At 56.8% G+C, this 24,312-nt stretch overlaps 2 protein-coding genes, 1 long non-coding RNA gene and 3 other non-coding genes across 11 annotated transcripts in view; 5 read left to right on the top strand and 1 right to left on the bottom strand.

Annotated features, from left to right (window-relative positions):
• The first annotated feature begins 915 nt into the window (after nucleotides 1–915).
• Nucleotides 916–18,285, top strand: TRPV2 (transient receptor potential cation channel subfamily V member 2). 4 transcript variants are annotated; one of them, XM_057311303.1, is made up of 16 exons: nucleotides 928–1,243; nucleotides 2,362–2,468; nucleotides 2,758–3,023; nucleotides 4,512–4,645; nucleotides 5,793–6,086; nucleotides 6,855–7,153; nucleotides 9,493–9,666; nucleotides 10,078–10,233; nucleotides 10,764–10,859; nucleotides 11,745–11,815; nucleotides 12,172–12,337; nucleotides 13,176–13,242; nucleotides 13,350–13,687; nucleotides 14,568–14,695; nucleotides 16,194–16,273; nucleotides 18,083–18,285. In XM_057311303.1, exons 3-16 carry the CDS (start codon nucleotides 2,914–2,916, stop codon nucleotides 18,175–18,177), a joined length of 2,208 nt encoding a protein of 735 aa, XP_057167286.1. In that variant the 5' UTR covers nucleotides 928–1,243; nucleotides 2,362–2,468; nucleotides 2,758–2,913; the 3' UTR covers nucleotides 18,178–18,285. The 4 variants fall into 4 exon arrangements, with proteins under 4 accessions (XP_026376850.1, XP_057167286.1, XP_026376851.2 ...); XM_026521063.4 differs by having other exon boundaries at nucleotides 930–1,243; nucleotides 2,758–3,058; XM_026521065.4 differs by lacking the exon at nucleotides 2,362–2,468 and having other exon boundaries at nucleotides 916–1,243; nucleotides 2,758–3,058.
• Nucleotides 18,286–19,795: 1,510 nt separating this feature from the next.
• Nucleotides 19,796–22,192, top strand: LOC113271252 (uncharacterized). Of its 3 annotated transcripts, none has more exons than XR_008959017.1 (5): nucleotides 19,796–20,375; nucleotides 20,872–20,955; nucleotides 21,091–21,244; nucleotides 21,462–21,542; nucleotides 21,770–22,192. It is a non-coding gene; the product is annotated as an uncharacterized LOC113271252 (long non-coding RNA). The 3 variants fall into 3 exon arrangements; XR_007191781.2 differs by lacking the exon at nucleotides 21,091–21,244 and having other exon boundaries at nucleotides 19,814–20,113; nucleotides 20,244–20,375; XR_006411876.3 differs by lacking the exon at nucleotides 21,091–21,244 and having other exon boundaries at nucleotides 19,823–20,375.
• On the top strand, nucleotides 20,169–20,239 carry LOC113271352 (small nucleolar RNA SNORD49). Its single transcript, XR_003322122.1, has one exon. It is a non-coding gene; the product is annotated as a small nucleolar RNA SNORD49 (small nucleolar RNA).
• On the top strand, nucleotides 20,716–20,786 carry LOC113271351 (small nucleolar RNA SNORD49). Its single transcript, XR_003322121.1, has one exon. It is a non-coding gene; the product is annotated as a small nucleolar RNA SNORD49 (small nucleolar RNA).
• LOC113271357 (small nucleolar RNA SNORD65) lies at nucleotides 21,626–21,698 on the top strand. Its single transcript, XR_003322127.1, has one exon. It is a non-coding gene; the product is annotated as a small nucleolar RNA SNORD65 (small nucleolar RNA).
• The window catches only part of LRRC75A (leucine rich repeat containing 75A), a 43,493-nt gene continuing 41,371 nt past the window's right edge, over nucleotides 22,191–24,312 (bottom strand). Inside the window, exon 4 of the mRNA XM_026521062.4 lies at nucleotides 22,191–24,270. Coding sequence (XP_026376847.1) covers nucleotides 23,730–24,270 — 541 coding nt within the window. The 3' untranslated portion in view covers nucleotides 22,191–23,729. The remainder of the gene's footprint in view (nucleotides 24,271–24,312) is intronic.

Consider the following 24,312-nt stretch of genomic DNA (forward strand, 5'->3'; position numbering starts at 1 on the left):
GCAGGTCTAGAGTGTAACGTGCAAGACAGGGTTGCAATGAGAGATGAAGGTGGAGAAAAGCATCTAGACTGCACAGGGTTATGGTATGGAGTTTGCATTTTATTGGAAGCCCCAAGGGAAGTGATCGGTTGGGGTGGGAGGTGGGATTAAGCGGGGGAGGGGGGTGATCTGGTTTTCACTTTCGAAAGATCCTTCTAGCTGCTGTACGAAGAATGGATTAGGAGGGTTAGGGTGGGGTTGGTGGGAAGCAGGGAGACCAGTTAGGGGGTGGCTGCAGTCTCCCAGGGGAGAGATGATAGTTGTTTCAACCAAATGGAGAAAGAGACAATTTGGTAGGTTTGGGGCAGGGATTGGATTTTAGGGAGCTAGGAAGAGGAAGGTGTCCTAGGTCTACTTGGAGGGTGACCGAGTCCTTAAGCCTTAGGGTGGAATCCCTCCCTACCAGGGCGCGGCCGGGAGTTTTGACTTCGGCAGTACCTGGAAGCTTCCCTGTCCCCCCCTGCTGGTTGGTGCTGGAAGAGCCTTTCAATAAAATGTGCCAGTGACAGGCCCCCACCCCCCACCCCGGCTCGGGGGCTAGGGGAAGCCCGGGCAGGTGGGAAAATCCCCTCAAACTGCTAGCTGGTTGGTGGCGTGCATTCCCAGGGTCGCGTGCTGGGCTGTCTCTTCCTCTCCCTGGGGCCGGTCCATATTAACTCTATCTGCCCTGTATGGGTCTGTCAGTTCCCAGTCGGAGCCACAGGGCCCCTGGAAGTCCTGTGGTGGGGCAAGGGAGGACGTAGATGTCAGCACAGTGGGGCAAGAACCCCCCCACTCCATGCCGGCTCCCACCTGAGGCAAGGCCCCAGCACCCAAGGGTTGCCTCTGATTGTCCCCACCCCCACCTGGGCCCTCCTCGGCGAGACAGTGGGGGTGGGGAGGCGGGGCGTGTCTCCGGAGAGCAGGGTGTGGCCAGTGGTCCCGCTGGTCACTCATTGATGGCCAGCCTGTCCCGACCCGGGAGAGTTCCCCCTACTCCCCACCATGCCGGCGGGCCGGGTGGGCTGAGGGTGCGGAACACCCCGAGATCGCGGCCCGCTGGCTGAGCTCAGAGCAGGCGTGGGGAGGTTCTGCGGCTCCCGGCTGTCAGCGCCCGCCGCCCTCCCGGCTTCACTTCCTCCCGCAGCCCCCGCCGCCCCGGAGGCCCGGGAACCCAGCGGTCCGCGGCCCCGGCCGCCGCGCCCTAGCCTCGGCCTGCTGCGGGGTAAGTCGGTGGGCGATCAGGGCACGTCTGGGGAGGGGGCGGCCCGGAGCCGGACAGTGGCTGATCAGGGCAGGGAAACCCGAAGGCGGGGGCTCCCTGGTTCTGCAGCCCAGAGCCAGGGTCTTCAAGGGGCTCCAGCCTCCACCTGGACGGCCAGACCCTTCCTCCCGGCCGGTGCGGGTCAAGGCTCCAGGACAGGGGGGCGGGGGCCGGACAGGTAGCTGTTGCTGCTGACGCTTGGCAATAGTGGGCTGGAGGGCAGCCGGGGAGGCAGATTGGGGGGTGGGGGGCTGGTTAAGGACATATGCCAGGCTAAATGGTGTGTGGCTTGGGGAGGACGCCCCAGATTGGACAGGAAGATGGTGGCCTACGTTGAAGTAAAAAACCGAAAACAAACAAAAAAACCCTGCATGTCAAGGCAATCAGCCAGGTCCCAGCCTCCCCTGCTTCTGTGGGAAAATGCCTCCTTTCCGGGCCCCCCCTAGGTCCCTGAGGGCTGTGGGAGTCTGAAGCTGGAGGGGACACAGCCCAAGCCCTGCCACCATCCACCCTCTCTACTTCTGGCCCTTCTTTTCCTTTCCCATGCTCTTCTCTGCTCCCTGCCCCCTTCTGCCACCCGGCTGTCCCCCCCACCCATTGCCAACTCTTTTCCTTCTTTCTGCTCCCTATCCACTGGGGGGCACAGGGCCTCCCCTCCAACCCCCCCACCCGACTGGGGCCCCACTCGTTGCCATGCAATGGGGGCTGTGGTTTCCATTCCCCGTGAAGAGGTGTCAGGGCCCAGAGCCCCACCTAGGGCTGAGGTGGGGCTGCCTGTCAGGAGGAGCTTGGGCCGACAGCGTGGGGTCTCCCTCCCCACTCTGAAGCCCCCAGAGACCCTAAAGCACAGAGAGAGGTGGCATTTGATGCCTTTGGAGATGAGTCAGACTGAAAACAGGGATGGGCCCTGAAAGATCTAGAAAGCTGAAGAAGATTGTCATGGTAGGGTGCTGTGGTTTTAGACCAGGCTCCGCCAACTGCTGACATCCTTGGGAAAGTCACTTCCCCTTTTGGGCCTTAGCTGTCCTGGTAGCAGAATGAGAGGTTTGATAGACCGGTTTTCCAACCGTTTCCCCCAGCATGCTCCCGTTCTGTGGCAAGAGGTCTGAACGACCCGCCTCTAGCTGCAACAGCATTTTATCTGCTGCGAATACTGGCCACTGGACAAGATGTGATGTAGAGAAAGGTTCGTGCTGTGAACTCACACGTTTGTTACCCTGAATCAGCGGTTGCGGTCTCTCAGATATCAGGAAGTCCTGGAGGGAAAGTCAGGGACAATCTCAACCTTTCCTGTGGGACTACGTCAATAGGCAGACCCACTGGGTCCCTGTTCCTCCCCCTCCCATCCTCACACCAGGGGCCTCCCTCCCTCTTCTCACCCTCTGCCTGCCTCCCTCATGGCTCGCTCCCCGTCCTGTTGGGTGGACTCGGTGGGTGGGTCTCCTTGGACTCAGCTTCTAAACTTCTTTTTGCAGTCCTCAGCCAGACCTCCTACCCCAACCCAGGGCTGGGAAGAAGGACGAGCCCCTGACAGCTCTGTGTCCACCGAGGTTTGAGCTGGACAAAGCAGCCTCATTCCCTTAGGATGGCCTCGCCCTCCAGCCCTCTGGCGTTCAGGCTCCAGACATCGGATGGAGGCCAAGATGGCGGTGAGGTGGACAAAGGAGGCCGTGGAGATGGGCCACCCCCCATGGAGTCACCATTCCAGGGGGAGGACCGGAACTCCTCCCCTCAGATCAAGGTGAACCTCAACTATCGCAAACGAGCAGGTGTCAGGTGAGGCAGCAAATGGGGGTGGGGCCCCGGGGGGCCGCTCCCCTGCAGTGGAGCACCCTGAGTCAGACTTGGTGGCCTGGCCCAGGCCCAGTGCCCCTTCGGGCATGCATGGGGTTCACCCGGCCTCCCCCTCTCAGTGTGAAGTCCGATGCACGAGGCAGGACTCTGTCGGGAAAGCCCCTTCCTCCGTCCTCATGCCTGAGACATGGTACCAGCTCTTGGCTTCCCAGCCCAGAGACCCCGTATCGTTGGTGTTGGAAGACCATGGTCAGATTCAGAGCAGGCCAGGAGAGGATGCCCGTGAGGCTTCTGGTAGCCGGGTAGCCTGCCCGACAGGCAGAATAGCCCCCCTCTGCCCAACCTGTGCTCTCGCTGGGCTGCCCTACCCCAAGACAGTGATGCCACCCTGTGACAGGAAGTGTTTTGTCCAAACGGCCACTTCCCCTGGCCGGACTGCCCATAGGGCTCCCTAGTCAGCCGCAGGGCCCACTCGGTCATGTTGTGGCCACGTGGCCTCCTGGGCAGAGGAGGGTGTGTCCGGCCAGGCCAGGCAGACATGCAGCTTCCTGGGGTGGAGGGGGCAGGGCCTGGCTCTATCAGTCACACAGCTACAGCTTCCCACGTGACGGAGCCCGACAATCCCCCACTCATCAGACAGTCACCAAGCCTTCCTTGGTGAAGCTGGGACCTGAGGCTCCCCGGAACATCAAAGAGCCCCCCCACCTTTGTGTGTCCCTTCATATCTGCCGGCCCCGGTTCGAGGAGCCCCAGGCGAGGGCTGGCCTCTGTGAATGGGGGCATCCCCTGGAGGGATACCCCACGCTCCTTCCCCTTCCCTGTCACCAGAAAGTGCTAGATGCTAAAAAGCTACAGCACCTCTTCCGAGGCCTTTCCCGAAAGTGTGGCTTCTCCATCAAATTCTGGTGAGCATCAGATAGGCTTCAGCGCTAGGCCCCCGTGTCTCGGAGAAACGTCTCTCAGCTACCCCAGAATCTCCCTGGGGGTTAGCAGCCAGGGTCTGGGCTTAGGTAGACACCCCCCTACCCACGTGAGCCCCAGTTCTGCACATGTAGTCCCAGCCTGGCCCGGATTCCAGCTCAAGAGCGGGACAAGTTCCTGTGCTGAAATCCTCCCTCTGGGGTCAGGAGCCTATTGTGAGATCCCCAAGCCACCTAGCAAATGAGAAGCCGCTGATACTGAGACAGGCACTGCATGGAGTTGTGGGGATTCTGGAGGCTAGTGCCCCGGACAGGCGGCCTCCCTTTCCCGGGGCTCAGCGCTTGGTTGGCCCTGGGAGGGCAGAGGTCCTCAAAAAGGTTCCCATGGGGCTCCTGAGCCTGCAAGGTGCACAGTACTCACAGGACTCCATGAAAGGGCTCCCCGGGATGGGAGGCTTCCTGGAGGGGGGGGCATGGTTCTTTGACAGCATCAGACAGAAATCACACCCCCGCAGCCAACCGGACCCAAACCGCTTTGACCGTGATCGGCTCTTCACCGCGGTTGCCCGGGGTGTCCCCGAGGATCTGGCTGGGTTACCAGAGTACCTGTCCCGGACCAGCAAGTACCTCACCGACTCGGAGTACACAGGTAGGCCTGCCCTGTGGGCCGGAGCCACAGCGTCCTGCCCGCTGGACTGAGACTCGGCTGACGGGGTGCCCTTGACCACGGTCAGGAGCCAAGGGGGCCAGTGTTCTCAGCAACCCTCCGGCCCGAATGCCTCACTTGGGTCATGGCCGTGCCTCCCACGTCCACCCGCCCCACGGGCTCCTGGCCTACCTCAGCCGTCCTCCGCCCATTTCAGTTACCAAATGGATACTCACTGGCTTCCTCAGTCCATTATTTTCTTTTTCTTTTCTTTTCGTCTTAACCTGTGTTGTTGAGATGTAACCATCTCAGAACATTTTTTGCCCTAAATCGCAGTACCTTGATCATTTGGGCTGATTAGAAAAATAACATTTGTGTATTCTAGAAGATTCAGGTAGTAATGACGTGTATAAAGGGGAGGGTAAAAACGGCAGGACATCCTGGATCCCTGTTAATGATTTGGGGTATATCTTTTCAAAGTGTTTAAATGTATTAGGTATATATTTACGTAACGGGTCGTGCTGTATATTACATCTCGTACTTTCCACTTCAGTACATAGACCTCTAAGTCAGTCACTTTGACGACCACAGAGTTTTCCGTTGCGTACGTTTACCGCAATTTAATTAACTAATTCCTTAATGATGGCCATTTAGGTTTGTGGGTTGTTTTTGGGCCCCACATACTGTATGCCAGGCCCACTGGCTGCTAAAAATTTTGTATATAATTCCCCTTGGCCCTTAGAACAAGTCTGGAATAGTCCCATTTTATAGTCAGGAAAACTGAGGTTAATGCCAGCCACATGACCTGCCCAAGGAGACAGAACCATTAAGGGGTGGAGACACTTAACAAACATGGCTCTGAATGTTCTCGTGTGGGCCATGTTGCACGTACAACAAATTAGGTCTTAGAAACTTATTTTCTAGGGCAGAAATTGTAGTCATACCTGTTGGTATTTTAATACCTGTTGGCTGGAGGCTTCATACCCTACAGCATGACTCTGCTTCTACCAGTCATGTTTGACAATCTTTTTTTATCCTCCCAAGGGGTACTTTGGAGCCTGGGCTCACTGTACAGGCTGGTGGGAAGCCCAGCCTCTCCTGAGCCACGCCTGAGCACCCTGGTGCCCCTTCCCCTCCCCTTCTCCCACAGAGGGCTCCACCGGGAAGACGTGCCTGATGAAGGCCGTGTTGAACCTTCGGGATGGGGCCAACGCCTGCATCCTGCCATTGCTTCAGATCGACCGGGACTCTGGCAATCCCCAGCCCTTAGTCAATGCCCAATGCACAGATGAGTACTACCGAGGCCACAGTGCCCTTCATATTGCCATCGAGAAGAGGAGCCTGCAGTGTGTGAAGCTCTTGGTGGAGAATGGGGCCAATGTGCATGCCCGGGCCTGCGGCCACTTCTTCCAAAAAAAGAGCCAAGGGACTTGCTTCTACTTTGGTAAGGAGACTTTCTTGGATAAACTGAGGTGCAGGGGGGACAAGGCCTTGCTTAAGGTCACTCGGTGAATGTGCAGCAGAGCTGGCCCTTAAACCCAGATCTGTCTGACCCCAGGGGCTCATGCTTCTAATCACTGGGCTGTCTGCAAGGGCAGTTTGTCTTAGGAGATGTTTTAGCCTTGCCTGGGCAAGGAAGCTCCCCACACATCCACACCCAGACCAGGGGAGGGGAAGAGGCTGGCAGAACTGGTGTGTGCGGAACCTGACCAGATAGGACCTTTTTAATTAATTTAATTTAATTTAATTTTACTTTAGATTTATTTATTTTAGAGAGAGAAAGAGAGTCAGTGAGCATGGCCGGGGAGGGGCAGAGGGAGAGGTAGAGAGAATCTTAAGCAGACTCTTCATTGAATGTGGAGCCTGACTCGGGGCTTGATCTCATGACCCTGAGATCACCACCTGAGCTGAAAGCTTAGCTGACTGTGCCACCCAAGTGCCCCATGTTCTGCTCCTTTGGACGGTAAAGAGCTTTGGTCACCTCTCCCTTGGGTCAAGAGCTGGACAGGGCTGCCTTTACCATGGGGCCTGGGACCATCTTCTCTCATAGCACAGGCCTAGGTGGGCCTGGGATCCCAGGGCAGCATTCCCTCCTCTCCTGTGGACACCTGACTCTCTTGAAGGAGGCCTGGCCTTCTGTCCTAGGAGCTTGAGGAGTCAGCAGGTGCAAGCTAGGAGGCCTGAGGCTCAAGCTGCCCCCCTTGGTCCCCAGGTGAGTTGCCCCTCTCTCTGGCCGCGTGCACCAAGCAGTGGGACGTAGTGACCTACCTCCTGGAGAACCCGCATCAGCCCGCCAGCCTGCAGGCGGCCGACTCCCTGGGCAACACGGTGCTGCACGCCTTGGTGATGATCGCAGACAACTCAGCCGAGAACAGTGCCCTGGTGATCCGCATGTATGATGGGCTTCTCTGCGCCGGGGCCCGCCTCTGTCCCACCGTGCAGCTCGAGGACATCCCCAATCTGCAGGGCCTCACACCCCTGAAGCTGGCCGCCAAGGAGGGCAAAATCGAGGTGAGTACCTAGCCTCCATCGCCCACCTTTCCAGGAAGCAACAGGACTTGCTCTCATTTTGCTGCAGAAAGAGCCTGGAACAGTGTTCTAGATCACCGGTCTCCCCACTTTTTTTTTTTTTTAAGATTTTTATTTATTTGAGAGAGAGAGAGAATGCACACGAGCAGGGGGAGAGGCAGAGGGAGAAGCAGGCTCCCCGCTGAGCAGGGAGCCCCACTCAGGGCTCGATCCCAGGACCCTGAGATCATGACCTGAGCCGAAGGCAGACGCTTAACCGACTGAGCCACCCGGGCGCCCCAGAGTCCTCCCTTTTTTTTTTTTTTTTTTTTTAAAGATTTTATTTATTTATGTGACAGAGAGACAGCCAGCGAGAGAGGGAACACAGCAGGGGGAGTGGGAGAGGAAGAAGCAGGCTCATAGCGGAAGAGCCTGATGTGGGACTCGATCCCGGTACGCCGGGATCACGCCCTGAGCCGAAGTCAGCCGCTTTAACGACTGCGCTACCCAGGCGCCCCCAGAGTCCTCCCTTTTTGATTGAACTCTCCTGGTAGTAAGAACATGTTCAGCACGCATCTCTAATATATGTGTGTTTATTGATATGTTATATATGAACGATCGAACTGATACATTATAAAACACTGGGATTTTTAAGTCATTTGGGTTCCTTGGTTAGGAGACGGTCTTTTCATAATCTTTTCCTATTGTGCAATTAGATTTGCTATTAGGTTTTTATTTTACAGAGAACAGGGGGAGGGGCAGAGGGAGGGGGAGAGAAAGAATCTCAAGCAGACTCCCTGTTGACCGCGGAGCCAGAAGCAGGGCTCGATCCCAGGACCCTGAAATCATGACCTGAGCCGAAATCAAGAGCCAGCCTCTTAACCGACAGAGCCATCCAGGTGCCCCATAAAAACATTTCTTATGGGATGTTTTTGCCCTGCAGAACTTTTACGTTTTACTACATACAACCGTGATTATCTCTTCCTTTGGAGTTCCTTGGTTTCGCGGTTGATTAATCCCTTCTGTGAGGTTGTATATCTAGGCTTGTGTGTGTGCATAGACATATGTATTCTGCATCCATACTTTCCTCCAGACTTTTGCAGTTTTATTTTTAATGCCTAAAGCTGATTTGTCTGGAAGGATTTTGGTATAAACAGTAAGCATGACTAGCTGTACTTTTTTTTTCAAATGGTTTACTGGTCGTCTGAGCCTTATTATCAGGGGTCTTCCTGGTGTGCGACCGGGGCATTTCACACAGGGCCCCGGGCTTTTTAAACACAGGCCTTGGGGCACCTGGGTGGTACAGTCGGTTAAGCGTCTGCCTTTGGCTCAGGTCATGATCCCAGGGCCCTGGGATCGAGCCCCAAGGGAGCCCGCTTCTCCCTCTGCCGCTCCCCCTGCTTGTGCTCTCCTGCTCTCTCTCTGTCAAATAAATAAATAAAATCTTAAAAACAAAAAACAACACAGGCCTTTTTAAAGGTTAAGCTAAAAACGAACATAAACGGAAATTGTACTATTTTATTCCCCAAGGTTCCTGGGGTGTGGGAACCTCCCTTTGTTGTCTGGAGGCATGACTGGGGGGCCTTTCCTTTCCCCATTCCTCATTTGTAAAACTAAATTGCTGCTTCTTCTTCTTCTTCTTTTTTTTTTAAAGATTTTAACTTATTTATTTGAGAGAGAGGATAAGTGAGGGGGAGGGGCAGAGGGAGAGGGAGAAGCCGATCCCAGGACCCTGAGATGATGACCTGAACTGAAGGCAGACGCCCAACCGACTGAGCCATCCAGGCGCCCCTCTTCTTCTTCCTTTTTTTTTTTTTTAAGTAATCTCTACACCCAACGTGGGGCTCGAATTCACGACCCCAAGATCAAAAGCCGCACGCTCCACGGAGTGAGCCAGCCAGGTGTGCCCAAACCAAATTGCCTCTTAACCTGTTCCACTTAGGGAAGCTTTCTAGTCTGTTGGAAGCTCTGCGCTCTGACCGCAGAAGTGTCCACATACGTGTAGCTCGGATCTCAAGGGACCTCCAGGAGCCCTGGGCTGCCATGTAAGGAGTCCAGGAAAGAGGCCTTGGGGCAGGGGTGGGGAAGGAAGAGCCAGGTTCACTGGCAGACCTGGACGTCTGTGAGTGGATGGGAGTGTTTATATCGTGGCTGAGCCTGTGGGATGTGTGAGCGTTTATACACACAAGGACCCCTGTGTCCAGGGTGTGTGCATGGGTCTGCTTGCAGCTCTGTGGGTGGTGGGCAGCTCTGCGGGGTGCTGAGTGTTTCCCAGCACCCCCCGTCCAGGTCAGTGCTGGGAGGTGGCCCTGCAGGCCAAGCTCATGGGACCCACCCTGCAGATTTTCAGGCATATCCTGCAGCGGGAGTTCTCAGGGCCATGCCAGTCCCTTTCCCGAAAGTTTACCGAGTGGTGCTACGGGCCAGTCCGGGTGTCACTGTATGACCTGGCCTCCGTGGACAGCTGGGAGGAGAACTCAGTGCTGGAGATCATTGCCTTTCATTGCAGAAGCCTGGTGAGCCCACGGGGGCAGGGGTGTGTGAGGGGACCTGGCAGAGCTCCCTACTTCAGGGCTGCCCGCGGGACCAAAGCTGCCCCGGGACTGTGCCAGCGGGGATGTGGCCGCCTGTCCTAACCCCGGCTGCCAGGCGCATGCTCATTCCACACACCAGCCCCCCCGACCTGGGGATCGTGCAGGGGGCCCGGGGGCAATCACTGAGGGCCTCTCTGTTGACTGGCACCTGCTCTGGGCTGGAGAATGAGGCGCTCCGTGAGCCCATAGCCATACGGGTGGGGTGGAGGTTGGTGGGGAGGGCTCATTTGGGGTTCCCCTCCCCATCTCCCTCAGCCCTTGCATTGAGCCTGACCTGAGCCGGCCCCCTATATACCCTTGCTGAATGCACCCCTCCCGCATTCCCACCCCCAGCACCGACACCGAATGGTGGTTTTGGAGCCGCTGAACCAGCTGCTGCAGGCGAAATGGGATCTGCTAATCCCCAAATTCTTCTTCAACTTCCTGTGTTACTTGACCTACATGCTTCTCTTCACCGCTGTTGCCTACCACCAGCCGGCCCTGGAGAAGGCAAGGCCCGGGAGGGGCGCATCCTGGGGGAGGCCTCCTGGAAGAAGATGGGGCAGGAACCCCTTCAGTGATAAGCCCGAGCTCTGCCACAGCTGGTGAGAGTATGGGAGCCAGCACCGTAGAAACAGCAAGGATGATATTGGCCGAATGCTCACCGTCTGTGAGAAGGAAGTGACACGCCATAATTTATTTACTCAGTGCTCACAACAGCCCTCTGAGGTGATGAACTATATTACCATCTCCAGTTGGAGATGAAGGGAGTTGAGGGAAGGCACGCACAGAGAGGTTAAGTAACTTACCCAGGGTCACACAGGCCGTAAGTGGGGGAGATGGGATTTGAACCCACCCTCAAAACCACAACAGTGTGCCTCTATCATAGGCTAGAATCCGGGGGTCCTGCCCCGGAGCCCATGTTCCTTTGCGTTGCTCTGCATGGCCTCGCCACAGCGCATGCTCAGATCGGGCCCTTGGCGAAGAGTCTCCCTGCTGGACTCCAGGCCCTGGGTCCTACCAGAGTGTCTCTTCCGCAGGCCTTCTTCCCACCGAAAGTGACTGCTGGAGACTCCATGCTCCTGCTGGGCCACATCCTGATCCTGCTTGGGGGGGTCTACCTCCTGGTGGGCCAGGTGAGGCTCCTCCCATTCCCCGGACCCCCACCCCATGACTCCACAACTCTATGGGCTCCCAGACCACCCAGAAGCGAATGTAGAATCCCTCCAGGAGGGGCCTTAGAGTGAGTTAACCACAATCCCTTCATTTTCCTGGAAACCACAGAAACCAAATCCTGTACCCAGTCCCACTCCTCCCAGCCTCAGGGCAGCTGAGGGCCTTGGGTTCTGGGGCTGGTACCTCCCTGCTGTGCTTTCTGGGGTGCCCGTGGAGTAGCACATGACTCTTGTGGTTCCTCGGCAGTGCCGACTCTGCTCCCCTTGGAACGGAGCTGGAAGCCCCCACCCCCAGGTCCCTTGGCTGGGGCATCCCTCACTTGGGGACCACAGACAGGCTGGGGCAGGCAGGCTCAGGCCGACTCCCCCAGCAGAGCCTTTTGAGGTGAAAACGCAGGAGACAGGCTGGGCACTGTGACACTGAGCCTGTCTCAGAGTGGGCATAACTTCGGGACCAGAGCCAGGTTGGCTAGAGTACAGGGGGGTCCCTGTGAGGCTGGGGGTGGGGGTTGGGGAGGGGAGAGAGCTCTTCCCCTCACCAGGACTGGTGAGTGAGTTCTTCATCTGGATCCACAGGGGGGACTCAGAGGCCCCCCCCCCCGGCATTGTCTGGGTGTCTGTGGGTGGCTACGCTTTCTAGAAACAGGCTTCCAAGCGTTCTCAGCTATCAGCAGGATTCATGAGCTCCCCCCGCCAAAGTCCAAGAGGCTGCTTGAGCCCCTGAGGTCACAGAGCCAGGCCAGTAGTCGGGGCACAGTGGGGAGCCCAGGCTAAGGCAGCAGGGCTGCTCGGTGGCCTGGAGAGCAAATTTCAAATTTCATACCCCCTGTGCTCCTCGTCCCACAGCTGTGGTACTTCTGGAGGCGCCGTCTGTTCATCTGGATCTCCTTCGTGGACAGCTACTTTGAACTGCTCTTGTACGTGTGCCCTCCCTCCCCTCCCCTGCTCAGGCCCCGGGCAGAGGCTGGTGTGGCAGAAGGTGCCAGGCTGGCTTGAGAGGAGAGGACCCGGAGCCAGGGAGGGAGTGCCAGGGGCCTGGGACCAAAGCCCGGGCTGCCTCGCCTGGGGCTCCAGGGCCCTTCCGCCCCCATCCCTGAGAGTTCCCTGGACTGAGCACTCGCTGTGCACCTGATCGGGTCCGGTCCCAGATGGATGGAGCTTCTCATCCATCGGGCGGCGGTGGGACAGGCAGCGTCAGTCTGCGCTGGCCAGTGGGGGTTGGGGGGCCTTGCCAGGCGGCCTGCAACCCGACCCGAATTCTGTCCCTCCACAGCCTGGCGCAGGCCCTGCTCACGGTGCTGTCCCAGGTGCTGTGCTTCCTGGCCGTGGAGTGGTACCTGCCCCTGCTGGTGTCCTCGCTGGTGCTGGGCTGGCTGAACCTGCTTTACTACACCCGTGGCCTGCAGCACACCGGCATCTACAGTGTCATGATCCAGAAGGTGAGAGACGGGGGTGGCCCCGGTGTAGACAGAGCTGGGTACAACCCTCCGGCAGGACTCCTTTTGGCCTCAGCAGCCAGGCGCCCTCCTCCACAGCTCGCCTGGCCGGAGGAGAACGCGAGAGCAAGTCTGTCTGGGCCCACAAAGGCAGATATCTGCAGGAATCTGCCCTCGGGGTCTGTGCTGTGCAGGGATAAGCAAACACGTGACCCCCAGGGAGTACGTGCGTCCTCGCACCACGGAGGAGCATACATCGTGCCCTTAAGCTCATCTGTGGGCCTGTGCCCTGGGACATCCGGGCCTAGGGACTTTTCTGCATTCATTCATTTATTCAACAGAAGTTTAGGAAGTGTGTCCTGCGGGCCAGGCCCTGTTCTAAGTGCTGGAATCCACGGCTTTGGTGGCTAACAAACTCGGCAAGGCCTCAACTCTGCGGCAGGTGGCATTCCCGGAGGGGACAGGAAAACACCGAGACAGACAGATGAGAACGTTACAGATTGCTATCTGCTATTTTTTTGAGAGAGAGAGTGGGTGAGAGGAAGCAGAGGGAGAGAATCTTAAGCAGTCTGGGGGCTCGATCTCACAACCCCGGAGATCACGATCTGAGCTGAAATCAAGAGTTGGACGCCTAACTGACTGAGCCACCCAGGTGCCCCTGATTAGATTTTTTTTGAAGACTGATCCACTCCGCGTGGCTCCACGGGGCCTCGTGTATGCACACATTCGTGCATGTGTGAGGTGCGGACATGGGAACCCGTGCTCGGGGCTGCGGCAGGGGTTGGGGGTCAGGCCCGACGGCCCAGCCGCCCACCCTGGCTCCTGGGGGCATGTGTTCTAGGTCATCCTGCGGGACCTGCTCCGCTTCCTGCTCGTCTACTTAGTCTTCCTTTTCGGCTTCGCTGTAGGTAAGGCCCCCCCCCCCAGCCCCTGCCTCTCCCTTGCCTGCTCTGCACACCCTGGAGGCCGCCCCCTGGCCTCCCCGGGCTGAGGATCCCCTTCCTCTCTCCCGCAGCCCTGGTGAGCCTGAGCCGGGAAGCCCGGGCCCCCGGGGTCCCCACCGGCCCCAATGTCACGGAGGCAGCGCAGCCTGGGGCAGGACAGACGGATGAGGAGGGCAGCGCGCCCCCCTACGGCGGCATCCTAGACGCCTCCCTGGAGCTGTTCAAGTTCACCATCGGCATGGGCGAGCTGGCCTTCCAGGACCAGCTGCGCTTCCGCGGGGTGGTGCTGCTGCTGCTGCTGGCCTACGTGCTGCTCACCTACATCCTGCTGCTGAACATGCTCATCGCCCTCATGAGCGAGACCGTCAACAGCGTCGCCACCGACAGCTGGAGCATCTGGAAGCTGCAGGTGCCGCGGTCTGGGCCCCGTGGGGAGCGTGCAGGACCCAGCCAAGCTGGGCCCCCGCCATCCATTCTATCCTTCTTGGGGCTATTGTGAGGCTCGGATAAGCTCACGGATCGGGAGCCCTTGGGACGGTGCCTGGCACATAGTAGGTGCTCAGTGCATTAACCTGATCACGGTCACGATCATGATCAAGTATTCCTTGGGAGCCTGCCACGAAGCTCGGCTCGGTTCTAGGTGCGAAACACACAGCGGAGCACGAGATAGAAGCCTTGCCCGCGTGCCGTTCCCCTTCTGTGTTCAGTCAATGGGGTCGGCTTGGTGGGTGAGGCAGGGTGTGCAGTCCTGGGACTGGGCCAGCCTGGGGGAGTCGGGGCGCAGTGGCCCCTGTAGCTGGGGGCTGATGGGACGGACGCCTGCCGACCGTGAAAGCAGTAGCTGCTTCGTGACCAGAGGAGGGTCTGGGGTGGGGGTGGGCCGTTGGTGCTCAGAGAGCCTTGCTGGGAAGGCTGGACTCTTACCGATTCACCGTTGACCTTGGGCAAGCCCCTTACTTCTCTGAGCCTGCGTCCTCACTGGCAAGTTCCGTGCCCCGCCTAATTTGCTCGTGGGCCAGTGGGCAGGTGCATGTGTGGGCAGAGCAAACAAGCTTCTGCACCTGGTAGTGTGGAATTCTGGAATCTGTAACTATACAAGTAATTGTTGAGCACACGTCATGTGCCCCCTTCCCAACACACGTCCATCTGCAAGTGGGGAAAAGTGGGGAAACTGAGATTCAGGGAGCGCTGAGAGCATTCCATCAACCTGTTTAGCAGACTCTGGGTTATGCTGTCAGGTGCTGTGAGGTATCTTCCTGCCTACTGTCTGATGTGTCCTTTGTCCCCAGAAAGCCATCTCTGTCCTGGAGATGGAGAATGGCTATTGGTGGTGCAGGAGGAAGAAGCAGCCGGCCGGTGTGAAGCTGACTGTTGGCACCAGGCCGGATGGCAGCCCGGACGAGCGCTGGTGCTTCAGGTGAGGGAGGGAGGCAGGGGAGGGCGGCCTGGGGGCCTTGCTGACCCAGAGATCCCTGGAGGGTGCCATGGGGCAGACCAGCCTTACTCTGTTTTTTATTTTATTTTTTTTAATTTTTATTTAAGTAATCTCTATACCCAATGTGGGGCTCGAACTCACGACCTGGAGATCAATGGTCACATGCGCTTCTGACTGAGCCAGCCAGGCGCCCCCATCCTTACTTTCTTTCTCTCTCTATCTTTTTTTTTTTTCCAGCCTTACTCTCTTAAAAGCCAGGAGACAGGGGGTGCCTGGGTGGCACAGCGGTTAAGCGTCTGCCTTCGGCTCAGGGCATGATCCCGGCGTTATGGGATCGAGCCCCACATCAGGCTCCTCCGCTATGAGCCTGCTTCTTCCTCTCCCACTCCCCCTGCTTGTGTTCCCTCTCTCACTGGCTGTCTCTATCTCTGTCGAATAAAATAAATAAAATCTTAAAAAAAAAAAAAAAAAAAGCCAGGAGACAGCTGCCAGGAGGTCAGGTCTAGTGGGAAAGGCAGGGCCTAGGCGCCCCAGGCACTCTGCACTCTGCCCTGGGGCAGGCGGGGTCAGGGATGCTGGATCTCTCTCTTTTTTTTTTAAAGACTTTATTTGTTTATTTGACACAGGGGCGGGGTGGGAGGGAGAGCAAGCAAAAGCAGGCGGAGCAGCAGGCAGAGGGAGAAGCAGGTTCCCTGCTGAGCAAGGAGCCTGATGTGGGGCTCGATCCCAGGATTCTGGGATCATGATCCTGGGATCATGACTGGAGCCGAATGCAGATGGCTAACGCACTGAGCCACCCAGGTGCCCCAGGGATGCTGGATCTCATAGGCCCAGGCCTGCCACTCACTGCCTGTCCGGCCAGCCTCCTGTCCCCTCCCTGTGGTCCCTGACCTTCTGGCCTGAAATTGGTTAGGAGGCCAGGAAGCCAGAGGGACCCTCACGTTACAGCACACTAGCCTTGCCCTGTCTGGTCTGCTCTGCCCGCCCGACTCCCCCAGCCTGACCACAGAGGCGACAACCCTCCCACAGAAAACAAGTCTTCCATGGGAGAGAGAACCTGGTGAGAAATGCACAGCCAGAAACACGCTGTCATGAGATAGCAGTTGACCAGGGACAGGAGAGGGGTCTGCGGCCTGCGGAGCAGCCGTAGAAGGGCTCCGGAGCCAGGAACGCAAAGACACACCTGACCGAAACCCTTCTCTGGATGTCGAGGGCAAGCCGGGTCACCATGCACAGTCTGAGGAGACAGATGCCTGTTTCTCCGCTGGGGGGGACACGTGGCCCGGGGGCAGCAGGGTGATAGCCGCAAGGACGGCCCGGGCGGGACGGTGGTGGCCCAGTGTGCAGTGAGAAGGGTGGTGAAAGCCCATCTTCCTCCCGGTCCCTGTGGCTACCCGTGTCTACGCGGGCCCCTCTCCTGGGCCAGAGCACGCTGCACACGTGGCTTCCTGGAGACTCAGAGCCGCTCTATTGCCCTCAGGGTGGAGGAAGTGAACTGGGCCGCCTGGGATCAGACATTGCCCACCGTGTGTGAGGAGCCATCAGGGCCGGCCGTCCCTGGTGAGTAGCTGGATCCCCTGCCCTGGAGAGAGAGAGAGAGAGAGAGAGAGAGAGAGAGAGTGAGTGTGTGTGTATGTCTGCTCGGCCACACAGCCGTGGAGAGTCTGGGGCAGGACCTCCTCCATGTCCAAGGGTTGCCCTAAAAAGCACTTCCCACCTTTCGTCTCCACCCCCACCTCCTTACTGGCCTGCCTCAGGCAGTCACCTGGGAGACACTCTGAGGCTGTTCGTGCTATTCCAGCCTTAAACCTGCCCTCACCTCCTGCCTCCTGGCCTGATCAGTGGGTCCTCCAGTGCCAGGCCTGGGCTGAGCCTGGGGACCCAGTGGGGGAACAGGTTAGAGAGGGCCCCCTACCTATCCCGCAGCTTTGGGGGTATCTCCCTGAGCCCCCACTGATAGGCCGGCCTTGTCGATCCCCACCTTTCCCCGACTACATGAGCCTCCAGTCCCCATCGCCCCGAGAAGTCATTTCCGATGCTTTTCCCCACTGTCTTGGGCTGCGTCCTGTACGTTCTACTGTGGGGACAGCCCCTCCTGTCTCTACCCTGCTGCCTTCCACCAAGATGGGTTTTGGCTCCTTCCTCTCACCTAGAGGCCCGTTCCGAGGCTTAACTTTCTCCACAGCATGCCCTTTCTGGAATCTTCAGTAACTCCCACTCCATCTGCAGTTGGCTCTCCTCCTCTCCTTTCTCTTTCTCTTTCCAACACCAAAAGGCACTTGCTTGTGCCTGCGGCACCGTCCCCTCCCCACGACAGCATGTGCATAACCACTGACCCCTGTGTAGGGACACTCCTCCAGACTCTAGCTCCAAAGCCTGCTGGTCTCCCAGGCTTCTGGGTCCCTGACCACGGCCCTCACAAACCCATAGCTTTTCTGCGTGGCCTCTTTGAGTCTCCCTTCCTCCGAGTCCTGCCACCCCATCACTTCAATGCCAAGACTCCGAAAGTCACCTTGCCCCTCATCTTGCCCCAAGCATTCCACACCCCAGTCCCATACCCATTGCCTGCTGGGGCTTCCCAACTGGACACCCCAACAGGAACGAACACGGGGTTGCCCTAGTGGGTAGTGTGTGTGCAACCCCACACCTCCCCCCAGGCAGGAGGCCTTGAAGATCTCAGGACCTCCCAGGCATCCATCCGCTCACCCCTCTGCCCCCACCCCTCATTTCTCCTCCTTCTGCACCACTGCAGGGCTCGGTCTGCACCCTCTCCTTTAGACAAGTCTTTCTGCTCCAGGCTTATCCCTCTGATGCAGACAGAAACTACACGAGGCCCACTCTCTACGCCTCCCACTGCCTGGAAGGCCTCACTCCTCAGGGTGGAGGTGAAGATCCAGTGCCGTAGTCCGACTCCTTTCCCACACCTCCCTCCATGCGACGGCCGGTCCCTCCACAGTGCCCCCTGTTCTTTGCTTTCCTTGGCTCTCTATGGAAGTGTCATTCCTGCTCCTCCAGGGGTCCAAATCTGTTGCTTTCCTTACCGGTTGGGTTCCCTCTCTCCTCAGAGCTCCCTGAGCACCCCACTTGTCACTTTCCTCCAGCCCATCAGCCAGTCTCAGGTGTTCTGGTTTCCAGCACAAGGGACATTGAGCTCCTGGGAGGAGGCCCCTGACTGGCACCAAGCATGGGGTTCAGGAAATGCTTATGGAAGGGGGAGGGAGGGAGAGGGATTGCTGGGAACTTCAGGATTACCCACTGTACCCAGAGTATGTGGTTTCATGGCTGTGGCCTCCTCCTGTTTGCCTGGCGCCTGCCTCCTGGGGACACAGCCCAAGGGCCAAGTCATAGTGCTCTCCATCCTATCTACAGGCACCTTGAAGAATCCTGCCCCAGCCTCCCAACTGGAGGAGGACACTGCCTCAGAGGAAGATCAACTGCCCCTCCAGCTCCTAAAGTCCCAATAATGGCCCGGATGCAGGACAGAGTCAGTGATCTTCTCAGCCCTACCTGCTGGCTATGTGGCTCCAGGGAACTTTGGTGGCAAATGTAAATAAATATTTTCTCATCACTAACTCTCCTGGAAATGTTATTTAAGCAAAGTTCGTGGGCTCTTGGGCTGGTTGACAGATTATCTGCATGTCTCTGTGAGCATTTCTCTGTCTGGGGCTGGGCTACTTGCAGCCTCACTCAGGCACAGGGGACCCTTCCCTGCTGGCCCCAGCCTCGGGGTGGTCCTTTTCCTGGGTGCTGTGCCCACTGTCATGACGATGTGTGTGGCGGACACAGGCAACACAGCCACCACTCCTCCCTCTCCCACAGCTTCCGGAGACCCCTTAAAGCCACCTCCAAGATCTCTCTCAAGGCCTTTGAGATCTGTGGCTTCCTTCAGGCTCTGGATTTTTGGTTACTTTCCCTTCTGGGCTGCCTGCTCAGTTCCTACCCCTCCAAACTGTTCTGCAGGGCAGCCACAGGGACCTTCCTAAGATGGAAAATGGAGAGAAACATTAGGATGTTTCTGTGCCCTGAAGGCTTAAGAGGACGCCCTAGCTGGCATCCCCAGTCCTCCACGGTTTTAACTCCGAATTTCCAGACACCTCAACCCCAATACCCCTGCTGTCCCCCATGCTCTCCTTAGCACTTTCACCAAATTCTTCAGGTAGACTGATGAACCTGTGTAATCTGACCCCCCTGACTTGGCTCTTGCTGGAAGCCCCCACCCCACCATTAAAATCCTTAAAATTCTAAGCCAGCTCAAAAATTGTCCCGCGTTAGCTTTTCCAGCTTTCTCCAGTCCAGATGAATTGCTCTCCCTTGGTGTAATGAGTGTTTATAAAATGCGTATGCACCGAATAGTTTTTAAGTGGCAGAGACCTACGCATGTGCAAAGGCTGAAAGGAAAGCATTTGCGGAGAGGGAGAGGTTTCCATCGCCGGTGTTAGGGAACGGATACAGGAGTCCTAAGGCATCAGGAAAGAAGGGAAGGATGGAAGTGGATCCCCAAAGACGTCAGCTCGCTCCTTAGAGGTCATTCTGAAGGGGAGTGATGAGAGCTGTCAGCGCGCAGAGGTTCTGAAAGGCTCCGTGGATATTCGGAAATAGCCGTAGGGAGAGAGCAGACTGGCAGCAAGAATTAGAAGCAGCCACTATTTTATGAATGCTTGCTGCCTGCCAAAGCTCTGCAGGGTTTCCAGTGTGATATCTCATGTGATCCTCAGAACCTCTGCGGTTCCGGTGTTCATCTACCACATAAGCAATCGGAAGCTCACAAAGGCTGAGCAATTTGCTCCAAACCACGCAGCTAAGGACTGACGGCGCTCGCAACGCAGCTTCAGCCCCTGCGCATGCGCCCTGGAACACTCGGGGGCGCCGCGGGACCCAGAATTCCCGGGGCCATGGGAGAGACCATCGGCTCTAACGGAGGGGGGCGTCCCGGGGTGGTGGGGCGGAGTCTGTGTCGTCAAACGGGCAGGAAGTTCCCGTGAGTCTTTGCCAGGATTACCCTCCCTTCTGTGAGGAATGGAATGTTCCGAGTCCTTAAAGGCCCGGGACGCCACAGAAGCGACCTTTCTATTATCATGATAATGGAGGTAAGTGGTGTTTGTAGTTGGGGACCAGTAGCAGGCGGCAAAGGCGAAGGAGCTAAAAGCTTCTTAATTCCTGGGAAGAAGTTCTCGGGAAGCTTCAGTGGGGGGCGCAAGGCGGCTCCCTGTGGCGCGTCTCCGGCCTTCGGGGCGGCGGTGGGGAGAGTCGCGTGGGGCCTAAGAGGGCCGAGGCTCAAGGCCCGCGCGCGTGTCTGTCCGGCAGGGTCGCCGCCTCCGTCTCAGGACCCTGCGGTCCCCGAAGGCCGGGCCCCCGTTCCCCGGACCCGGCGTGGGAGGTGCGCCAACCCCGGAGGACTGGGTAAGTGCGGCCCGGCGGAGGTCGGGAACCGGACCGCGAGGAGGGCTTGCCCGGCTGTGCTGATGATACTGGGATTAGGAAGTGCCGTCAGAAGCGATAACTGACGACTTTGATGCCTGCCTGACCGCAGTCGCCGAAGCCTCCACGGTGTAGTTGAACATCACTGCTGCAACCTGCCCTTAACGCGTGTCGCCCTCCGTGTTCCAGGTGGCAGATGCCTCCTTGCAGCGCCTTCAAGCCGGGAACGGCCTCCCACCCTGAGGTAGGACCCAGTCTAGGCAGCGCTTGTAACACCTTACTGTGTTCTTTCGTCTTTGTTAGCTTAAATGCACTGGCATTGGCTGCTCCTTTACAGTTTTAGGCAATGGGCAATGATTGTGCCCGGCCCCACTGCATACATGGCATGGAACCTCAAGTGGAAGTTGGAGGAGGTTCTCCTAACCTGGAACTACTTCCACCGCAGTTACAGCCAGAGATAAACTCCCACTTAAAATGTCTCGTTTACAACCCAGCGTCCTGCTTATTTCTCAAGCAATTACGGCTTAATCCCAGGTACCGTTCCAGGTTTCTGGAGCAGTACTGGGGAGCGGGGAGGTGTTGACTGCTCTGATGAAATCTCTTATAGGAAGTGCCGTCAGATGCGATAACTGACGATAACCATTCCTGGCTGACTGCAGTCAACAGCAGGTCCTCCCTAGCTGCTGCTGCCCTGGAGTAGGTCGGTTGGAACAGTGACCTTTTCTCGTCTGTTCGCCCAGGTTGCAGATGAGCGTGGGGTCGCCAGTGTGATCAGATCAGCAGCAGCCAAGTGTTCGAGGGATGAGCCATTGGCCTGCCTTGAGGTAAGCTTTGGTGTGTGGGACAGATTGTGGAGCTGTTAGGTGATGCGAAGTTCCGGTTAGGTTAGGTAGTAGTAGCACATTGATCTGGTTAACCTAATAACTTGTATCAGTGTAGCCCTTGACCTTTATCGACAGGATCCCAGAGATACTGATTATGGCTCATGGTGGCCGTGAAGCAGAGTGCAGAGGAAGCCCGGGAGTTCTTTTTACCTCACTGCTGTAAAATCCTGCACAAATTGCCTATCGGCTGAGATGTACCTTTCCTCATCCTTGAAGATGACAGCTTTAGGTGTGTGAGGTTTAAAATGATGGGATAAAATGAGGTTGCAGCACCCAAAGAAGCCAGTTAGGACTTGGGGGCTTAACATGGCTTCATTTACCAAAGAACCACCTTCAGTAGGTTCTTAAGGGCTCCTCTGAGGATGAACTGGAATTTGTAGTCAGAATTGCTCTTCTGCCTTTGGCATCTGCTGCCTGTCTAGGGGTGCCTTAATTCATTCCCCCAGGTTGTGCGCTGAGGTGCTGAAGAATGGTGATGTGCAGCGTGCAGTTTTAAAGCCGGTGGCCGCGGCTCAGCCCAAGGAGCGGTAAGCTTTCACCTTACCTCCCCCCGTGGTAGAATGAATAAGCACCTAGTTTTGTTAAAATTGATTTTCAGAAAAAGGATATCAGATGATGAAATCACCCAAAATAGCTGGAATTACCGGCAGATTGTATAGTGGTGAACGTATGGTTTTCTGAAGATGACCTTTTTATGCTGTGATTAACTGTTGGTTGGAGTAGAAAGTGACACTCATACTTAGTTTCTTTGCAGGCTGTTTTCCCAGAGAACGGTCAGCCACGCTACAGCAGGGGAAGAACTTGTTTCGAGGACCAGTGGTCGCCATCAGTTTGGACTGGAAACCCAGGCCTCAACAGTGGGTGTGGAAGCAGTGCTTACCTTGTGCGGAGATTCAAAGGCCATTCTCTTAACCAACAGAACCAACAAATGTGTTTGGCAAATTTTCTAGGATAGGCACTGTTGGTGTCGTTGAATTCATGAGTTTTCTAATAATGTATTACAAATAACTGTATTTTTAGCTCCCCTGCCCAAAGAGCTGCTATACTTGTAAATTTTGTATAAATTTGTTCTATTGGGTGAGGGTCTGAGTTCTTAAAGCTGCAGATATATTTCTTCCTGGAACTGATATTTCTCTGTGCAATTACCACAAACTGCAATAAAGGATGGTCTTTAGTACTGGTTTTTAAAAATGTATATTTGAAGAAAAAAAATTTGGTCACTGCTGTCAGATAAGCAGTCCAAGTATTAGCACTTGTCAATTTCTCCATGGTCAGTCTAAGCTGTCCCCCTTTGTAACAACTTTAGACTTAAAAGTTGCAAAGCATTTAAGGCATCCACACCTTTGATTTGTTTGCTTCTGGGCTGTGTCCTTTTGCATAGCCTTCTACCTCCTGAAGCTTTGCACTAGGCTTGGCCAAACACCTGGGCAGTGGCAGACAAGGTACCCATAGTATGGCTCTTCACCTGACCCGTCTTGGTGCCTTTCTGAGTTGGGATCTCGCCTACCTGTCACTGGGCTAGAGGCCTGACAGGCCATGCTTCCCAGCTGTCTGCTGTTTGCCTGAATGGTCTGGTCACCACTGTGGGCATTTGTAAATTTTCTTAGGTTGATGAAAGGTTGGTCTCCAGTCTCCCCAGACTTGAACTCTTTGCCTTGGTTCTAGGGCTTATGGGACCTAGAAGGGATCTTCATCTGGTAGGTTTTAAGGGAAAGGCAGGGTGAAAACACTTGTTCACTCTCCTTGGGACCTTCCAGTGTCTCCCCATCTCCTAGCTATCTCGCTGGGAGGCACTAGATCTGCCAAGAGTTCTAATCCGACCTCATTTTCATGGTCTTGGGTTTTTTAGTAGGTTTTTGGGAGTTTGCCCAGTACCTTTGATGACTTTGGGGACTCCACAAGAAACTATAAGAAGGTCTTTAAAATCCTTTGGCATTGAAGCACTCTGACTTGCAACGCTGCAACCTAGTGAAGGTCTGGTAGTCTTAGGCTGGGGGGGGGTGTTTCTGGGTGCATGAAGGTCCGGTAGTCTTAGGCTGGGGGGGGATGGTGGGGGGGTTTCTGGGTGCATGCCGTTTATGTAGGCATTCTAGGATGCTCTTCAATAGTTCAATAGAGTACAGGGTGGCTGGTCCCAGGAGTGGGGCCTGAAATCCCAGGTGGACATGTGGGCTTAAGTGGAGGCTGAGCCTGGGAAGTGGCTCCTTGGAGCCATCAGGGCTTCCCAGGGAGGAGGCAGACCACCTCTCTGGGGACTAGGCTCTTGGGAGTCTGGGGAGCTGGTCAGTTCCTCTACCCCAACCTCCTTCGGCCAGGTGTTGGGGTAGAGTAAAAAGGTTCTATCAGGAAATACTGGGTTAGATGTACGGCTGGAAATACACTCCATTCCTGGGGAGAAGTTCTTACATTAGCTCAAGCTTTCTTCTCCAGACAGACCACCCACAAATCTGGGGAGGTCGAGGGCTGCTGCCTCTCAAGCCACACATGACTTCTCAGGAGCCAAAAGGCAGATGAGATGGACAAGAGGGGGAAATGGAGAGGACCGAAGAGAAGTATTACACAGGCCCCTTCCCAGATGCTACAATCTGGCTCCGGTGAGTGGGGCTGCCCAGGCCAATTTTGGGTGATCGCCTGAGGCCCCTGGCGGGGGTCCCCTAGCCTGCCTCAGTCATCCTACCCCACCGGGACTCCCTGGTGAGGACCCCACTTCTGTGTCAGGTCTGAACTGCACCTACGGTCTCCCCGCCCTCGTGGTCTTTGGCAGGATCCAGAGGGCCTCCCCCAGGGTCCTCCTGGCCCACTGTCCCATCCCGGGCCTCCTCCCCGCTGCCCGGGCCCTCGCCCAGCTCCAGGATGGTGGGTAGGTGGCCCTGCTTCGGAGAGCGCTTGCGCAGGCTGAGCAGGAAGGGCTGGGGCAACGAAAAGATGTCCACGTTGTTGCCCAGGTCGATCCACGTGACGTTGGGGAACTTGCTGGGGTCCTTGAGGGTGTCGGTGAGGTCACGCAGCAGGGCCCGCGTCAGCCGGTTGCCGTTGAGCGCTAGTGTGGTGAGGCGGGGCAGTGTGCTGAGTGCCGGCAGCAGCTGCAGGACCATGTCATCCGTGAGGCCTGTGAAGCCCAGCTCCACGCTATCCACCTGCTCCCCGCAGCGCTGCAGGTAGCTGGTCACCCGCTCCAGGTCACGGGACGTCAGCGGGATGCCTGACAGGTCCACGGTGTTGTCCGGAGGGCTCCCAGCCAGCACAGCCTTGAGGCTGCAGGGGAGAAGGGACAAGCCAGGTTCAAGCAAGTGGGGC

The sequence above is a fragment of the Ursus arctos genome, unplaced genomic scaffold (assembly GCF_023065955.2).
Source record: "Ursus arctos isolate Adak ecotype North America unplaced genomic scaffold, UrsArc2.0 scaffold_14, whole genome shotgun sequence".
Lineage (NCBI taxonomy): Eukaryota > Metazoa > Chordata > Mammalia > Carnivora > Ursidae > Ursus > Ursus arctos.